This window comes from Panicum hallii, chromosome 5, assembly GCF_002211085.1.
Source record: "Panicum hallii strain FIL2 chromosome 5, PHallii_v3.1, whole genome shotgun sequence".
Classification (NCBI taxonomy): domain Eukaryota; kingdom Viridiplantae; phylum Streptophyta; class Magnoliopsida; order Poales; family Poaceae; genus Panicum; species Panicum hallii.
The window spans coordinates 51409429-51416600 of record NC_038046.1 but is presented as its reverse complement, the minus strand read 5'-3'; the positions used below and the strand labels follow the sequence as shown (position 1 = coordinate 51416600).

At 61.4% G+C, this 7172-nt stretch overlaps 1 protein-coding gene across 1 annotated transcript; it reads left to right on the top strand.

The window, feature by feature from the left end:
* The first annotated feature begins 4528 nt into the window (after positions 1-4528).
* On the top strand, positions 4529-7172 carry LOC112891545 (cationic peroxidase 1-like). Its single transcript, XM_025958435.1, has 2 exons — positions 4529-4961; positions 6175-7172. Exons 1-2 carry the CDS (start codon positions 4680-4682, stop codon positions 6922-6924), a joined length of 1032 nt encoding a protein of 343 aa, XP_025814220.1. The 5' UTR covers positions 4529-4679; the 3' UTR covers positions 6925-7172.

The following is a 7172-nucleotide window of genomic DNA, read 5'->3' as shown; positions in this document are numbered from 1 at the left end:
GCCTCTTTTGGGCTGGGCCAAAATCACCAGGCTGCGTGCCGGCCCATTTAGCCCGGCCCAAATGTACAGCTATATCCGCCACTGTCCCAACCAGAACAGAAATAGACCAAGTAACCAATCACAATCACATGCTTACACTTTTACTGACCGGCTGACCGTAAGCCTGTAACTCGCCCGCGGCTTCCGGCCGCGTTCGGAGAAGCCCGAACAGACAACTGGCTGCGGTGGTTACGACGAGCACGAGTGCACGAGCAGAGGCTGCTGGGCACTGTACACTCGTCACCATCCGCTCAAAAGTTCACGTGCGATGCCGCCGAGGGTAGACGACAGGCGCTGGCGGCGTCACGCCGGGATCGGAGGGTGCCCTCCGCCGCTCCAGATCTCTCCGCGGCCGGCCGATGATCCAATCCGAAACAACCTGACAGGCTGACATGCCTATTCTTTTCAGGCTTCAGCCCCGGCGCGGCGAGCATAAACTTTTGGGGTGCAAGCCTCCTCGTGCTAATTCCAAGGCGTTTAGGTCCTCATGTCGTCATGACAGCACGAGACACCTCCCCCCCCCCCCCCCCCCGGACGGCGGATGGCGCGCCCGGGATCCGCGAGTGCGCTTTGCGTTGAGCTGATCAGAGGACGATGATCGTGCCGTGTCGCTCGTGCTTGGCACTGCCTCGCGGGAATTTCGAACGATTTAAGCCTCGCTTTTAGCCTTTGACCACTTGTTATCTGGTTTCTTAAGTTTCTTTTTTCCTTTCCACACGAGAAAACTCGTTGGATTTCGATACGGTGAAGTGCTTGATCTGAAACTTCCAGTTCCAGAGATGGGGCATCCAGCCATTTCATGTTCCCTGACATTCCCGTCAAGTCGCGTACGTTGCTCCGTCCAAATTTTGGCCCGGCCACGAGTTCTTTACCTTATCGCCGTTTCCCCGGCCGGGCCACGTTGAATTGTTCTCTTCTTTGTTTACCCGATCGATCCATCTCCTTGGCACTTCATCGATGGCTGTCCTTGGACTTGCTCTCGGACATATTGTGCAGGTCTCGGCAGTACAGGTAGTCATCGTATCCTCATCGGATTCCTTGGTCCACGTCGGACGACACACCTCAGCCTCGCCAGCGGCAACCGTATTTTGCTCGGGAATGTCGTGGTAGAAAACTGATGTGTACCTCTGCCCGCGCATGTGTTCGGCGAGCCCATGTGCCACATGATCCCTCTGGCCCTCTTGCGCAGTGCCCAATCAGACCCGCCACCGGACGCAGCCCTCTGATGGCACGCAGTGCTGATTAAATTAGCAGCGGCGATCACACCACCGCTTAATCATGGAAAGGACAGGGCGGGTTAGGCGACCGCTGTCGGGGCTCCGTCCATGAGAGACGACGCCCCCCCTCTGATGATCTCGCGATCATGCTACCTAATCCGGGCTCCCATCATCATCATGCGCCGTGCTGCATGCTGCTGGAGCCTCGACCTGCGCGCCGATGCTGGTGATGCTCGAGCGATGGAGAGGACACATGCATGCATGCCTTGCCGGGTGAGCGAGCTAGCCGTGCCCGTCCAGCTCGTGTTCAAACTAGCTAGGCGAGCTTCACTCTCTCTTGGAGCTAGCCGAGATGGAGCGGTGGGTGTTTTAAGAAGGAAAAAAAAAAAGAAGGATCCGAGCTGGTTAATTATTGGGTTGCGATGAAGCCTAGCTAGAGCCTTGGCGTACGTACGCCTTGACCGCCGTCGCGGCATCGCCTGGCGACTTGATAGGCTATACATATCGAGGCAAGGGTGTCGTGCGTTCTATTTGACGGCAACATTACCGTGGGACACCCAGCCCGGAGTCCGGACCCGTCCACGCTCTCGTTCTTCTCCCGTAGCTTTTGGACCACCTGCCTGCGTGCGCCTAGACCATTAGGGAGCTGTGGATGACGGCGTCGTGGGTCTAGCAGACAAGACAAAAGCTTCCCTTTGAGGCTTTGACTCGCCGACTCTGTTACACTGCTGACTGCTCTCTGTTTCTCTCACCCGTATGGTTCGTTCAAGCACGCCTGCACGCACTGTTCACCCTCCCTCGGCAGGCAGAGAATTAGAGACTCCGGGTGAGCATACAACTAGGCTGCTAACGTAACGCCACTCGCTGAAGAAACAGCGGCCGTGCCAACGGCAGGCAATACGGCGAGCGTATTTTCTGAGGTGCCGGCATGTGGGAATCTGGCGTGGCCACAGGAGCAGGTTGGTCGTTGGTTACGTACTAGCTAGTACTACCCAGCTTCCCGTAACAAACTTGGAGGCCGTGCATTGCGCGAGCACGGTCGCACGTTACTTCAGTGCTCCAACCGGTGGTGGCGCACAAGCGAACGGGGCTAGCGGACCAGCTAGCTGACACGTTCCCTGGCTCCTTCCAGGCAGCCCCACACCTCGTCCGGTCGTCCCTTTTCTGGCGCCATTCCTGCTGGGCTTCGGCCAGGGAACCCGGGAATCAAGCAAGCAATCATCGTACGGCCACCTGGCCCCCACGCGCCAATCAACGGCGGGCACCGCGCAGCAAAGCGGCATCAGGCTTTCCTTTTCTTTCCGTGCCTGGACCGGGGCAGAAGAACGGGCCGTGTTTCCCTCCGGCACCGGCACGGGAACAGATGGCGACGGCGCGCGGGCGCTCGCGGGCTCGCGTCCCCCGCGGTTCCATGCGGCTTTACGGCCGCCGCCGCGCGCATCCGCCCAAAAAACAAACACACCCCGAAACAATGGCCACAGGCCACGGCAGGCAGGTGCACACCGTGGCTGCTCGGGCATCACGTATCCCGCCCGATCGAGCACCAACCCACCAACAGACCAAGCCCACGCGGCGCCCGAGCGTAGGAATGTGGGCCGCGTCGCGCCGCGCCTCGGGTAAATCCTAGATCTGGGCATCCGGCGCCGCCCACCCCGGCCGGGGGAGCACCGGAAGACGGCAGCAGGCCGGCGGGCCTGCCCGGCGGGCGAGGGGCAGGGCCGGACAGGGGTCAAACGCCCCCGCCACCGCCGCGCCGCCCACCGAGCGCGCGTGGCCGCGACCGCCACGCCTGCGCGCGCGCGGCACTGCACAGTGCAGGAACGCAACCAGAGCTAAGCTGCCATCCAAGAATTCAAAACCAGAGCTGAATAGAAGGCCCGGGTCCACGGGGACGGAAAAGGCCACCAAACACGTCTCCTTTGCGCACATGCGCCCCGGCCCCACATGTGTCAATCCATCCATGTGTACTTGCACATCACCCCAGCCAGCCAGCCTCAAGAGGCCGGGTTCGCCGGCCATTCGCCCGCCCACGCGCTGCCGTGGGCACGACACGGCCTCGACTGCGAGTGCTCTTGCTGCGGCTAGCGAACAAAGGAATGAGCCAGCTTCTTTTTAACTGCGCCCCGTGACAGGTATGATCCTTCTTCTCGTGACCCTAGATTTTACACTCGTCGGTATTTCGCAAAAAAGACAAGAAAAGATTTTACACTCGGTAGCAACCAGCAAAGTTCGTTTCGTTCACATCCTGGAAGATGGAACTGCAACAGTAGCAAACACGGCGGAAATACCCCCTGTGGTTTTGTACGACGTCTTTGCATCGCCATCACTGGCCATCTCGCCATGTTCGCATCTACTGCGTGCACATGGATCAACACGTTAGCAGCCAGAAGCAGACGATGGGGATGTGTATGCATTGGGTCCGGCGGCAGGTTAAGCCTGTGGAGTCACCCTCCTGCTCTTTTTTTCCTCTACTTTTCGTTTAGCCAAGAGACGACGCTTCCCTGTGCGCGCCAGCCGGTGCTCCTCTACTGTTTCGTTGTCCACTCCACTTACCACAGTAGAGGCTAGGGATACCTCGAACCTTGAGGAGGTATAAATATCTCACCTTCACGCGGCTTCGGCTCGTCACCACAGGAAAGTAAGCTACCTCACCTGAACACACGTGTCGTGCATTTGGGTTTCTTAAAGTTTGGACTTCATGGAATGTGCAAGCAGGTGGCCGGGGCTGGTGTTTGACAGGGCGGTACAGTGCAAAAGGTGCTGCTCGAATTGCCAAGCCGGATGAATGGCCTGTTTTTATCCGGATGGCAGGTGTGGCACCTTACATTAATGTACTTGCTTACCACTACTAGTCCAAAAATCACCAGGGGAAAAGGGCTCATGCACGTCTCAGCACACATGACACATCGTCGCAAGGGACACATGGCCCGGTCCATCCACCACCGAGCCAGTTAACCGCCGTTTGTGCCGTCGTGCTCTTTGTGCCTGATACGGACAGATCATGGCGCTCTTCCAACCGGAACCATAAACAAAGCACGCAAGTTGTGGGAGGTCAGCCGGTCAGGCACAGCTAGCGAGACCCGGCCACATCACTGTCCTTGCCGGGCTGGCTGGCTTGCTGCGCGAGCGAGCGAGCGAGCGCGCGAGCCATTTGCTTGACACCACTTTGCTTTCGCGCAAAGCTGCCGGGGCGCGCACAGCGACACCCGACGGGGCGGAGTGGAGGGACGAGCCGGCGCGGCTATAAATGGCGGCCCCCGAGCCGCCCCGTTAATGACACTGTCACCACCAAACACTCGCGAGCCAGCTCCCGGTTCCTCCTCTGCCCGTCTCTCCCCCTCTCCCTCCTTCGAGATCACTGTGGCCCTGCGGAGGCACAGACGACGCACAGCAAGTTAAGAGGAGAGGAGGAGGCCGGTGGAGATGGTGGGGAGGCAGCAAGCAGCAGGGGGGTCGCGTTGGCGGGCCGACGGTGGCGCCGCGGCGGCGTGGTGGTGGTGGGTGGCCGTGGTCCTGGGCCATTTAGTGGCGTCCGCGCGGGCGGGGCTCCTCGAGACCAACCCGGGGCTGGCCTACAACTTCTACCAGAAGAGCTGCCCCAGCGTGGACTCCATCGTCCGCAGCGTCACCTGGGCGCAGGTCGCCGCCAACCCCGCGCTCCCCGCCCGCCTCCTCCGCCTCCACTTCCACGACTGCTTCGTCAAGGTCCGTCTCGTCCCCTTCCCTCCCTCCCTCCTCCGCCCTCTCCCTCTTCCTCATCCATTATTCATCACCCGTCACCGCGCCTCGCCTCCCCAATCATGCCCGTCAGTCAGCCGTCGGTGCGGTAGGATAGCTGAATCGTTTCTAGCCTGTTCGCCTGCGCATTTACTCTGTCGGCAGTTCGGCACGGCGCGGCGTCCGGCCGGCCGTTCCAGAAACACCCGCTTGCCTGCCCGCTCGGCTTCTTCTTCTTCCTCCAGGCTCCAGGAATTCCGCATCTCTAACCGCATTGATCCGCGAGGGTCTCTCGCTCTCTGGCCTGGCCAGGACAGAGCCACCCATGCAGATTCAGGTCAGGCGCCGGCTGGCCACCCAAATGCAGCAGCAGCAGCAGAGCTCTGCATGCATGCCCCATACAGATAGAGCGTAGCGTAGCATGCCCAGATCCTGCCGGCAGATTTTTACCGCGGGAGGGTTGGTACGTGCCGCCCCCCTTTCCAGTTGCCATTGCCAGTAGTTCTTCTCTCCTCTCTCCTTTTGGGCTTTCAGCAGAGTGAGCACCAGCACCCTTTTGTCAGTTTTACCGAGGACAAGCTGGTAGTATCTCAGAATAGCAGTATTCAACTCGCCTCCCCACTCTTCCCCTCCCTTCTCCTCGTGTTCTGCGGCTTTGGCCGCCGCGTACGTAAGCATTACGGCACCCCTGGCTGCTTTCCTTCCCCCGGTTGGCGACGCACGCAATCCGGGGAAAAAATTTCACGCACGAGACGAGAGCAGCGCGAGGGCAAAGGGGGAGCAAAGCGAATCTTGTCATCTTCCCCCCCGGCCCCCCGCCCGCTCACATGCGCGCCGGACCGGGACGGAGCCCTGCTGCTCACCTGCTGTCCACGCCCCATGCCAGTGCCATGCCCCCATCCGGATTCCGGTGCGACAGCTAGCAAGGCTGCCGCGCCCCGTACGGCGGTCGCCCGCCTTGGCCCCTTGCGCGCCCGCCCCGCCCGCCAGATTTTCAAACCCCATCTGGCCAGCCGGGCCGGCCGCTGGTGGGCGACCGCGACGCATCGTGCGCGCGTGCCGCGTCCTGTCCTTTTCGTCGCTCGCCATGGCCATGCTGCGCCCCTGACGTCGCTGTGAATGAACGGAGGTGCCCGAGCTCCGGGCTCGTGACTGGCCACTACCGGCTCCGATCTCACGTGTGTGTGTGTGCTGCGTGCAGGGGTGCGACGCGTCGATCCTGCTGGACAACGCGCAGAGCGAGAAGACGGCGGGGCCGAACCAGTCGGTGGGCGGCTACGAGGTGATCGACGCAATCAAGGCGCAGCTGGAGCAAGCGTGCCCGGGCGTCGTGTCCTGCGCCGACATCCTCGCGCTGGCGGCGCGCGACGCCGTCTCGTACCAGTTCAAGGCGTCGCTGTGGCAGGTGGAGACGGGCCGGCGCGACGGCACCGTGTCGCTGGCGTCCAACACGGGCGCCCTGCCGTCCCCGTTCGCGGGCTTCGCTGGCGTCCTCCAGAGCTTCCAGAACCGCGGGCTCAACCTCACGGACCTCGTCGCGCTCTCCGGCGCGCACACCATCGGCGTCGCCAGCTGCTCCAGCGTCACGCCGCGGCTGTACCAGGGGAACGCCACCAACGTGGACCCGCTGCTGGACGCCGCCTACGCCAAGACGCTCATGTCGTCGTGCCCCTCCTCGTCGTCCTCCGGCACCGTGAACCTGGACGGCGGCACGGCGGCCAAGTTCGACAGCAGGTACTTCACCAACGTGCTGAACAAGCAGGGCACGCTGGCCTCCGACGCCGCGCTGACGCAGAACGCCGCCGCGGCGCAGATGGTGCAGGACCTCACCAACCCCATCAAGTTCTACGCCGCCTTCTCCATGTCCATGAAGAAGATGGGCCGCGTCGAGGTGCTCACCGGCACCAGCGGGCAGATCAGGAAGCAGTGCCGCCAGGTCAACAGCTCCTGATCGGCCGGCCGCCGGCGAGCTCCTCCTCCCCTCCCTCGCTCTCCCTGTGATTCCTTTTGGTTTCTCTTGCCTGCCTTCCTCCTCCTGTTACAACGACCGGCGCGGATCAATATATTCCGTTCCGCGCCGGCGATTGATTGATCAGCTCGATCCTCCCAAGATCTATTGGTTTGTCATGTGCTCGGTTGCCTTGCAAAATGTAAGAAAAAAAAGTTAAGATCGCTCGCTCGTGGTCTTGGCAATGGTGA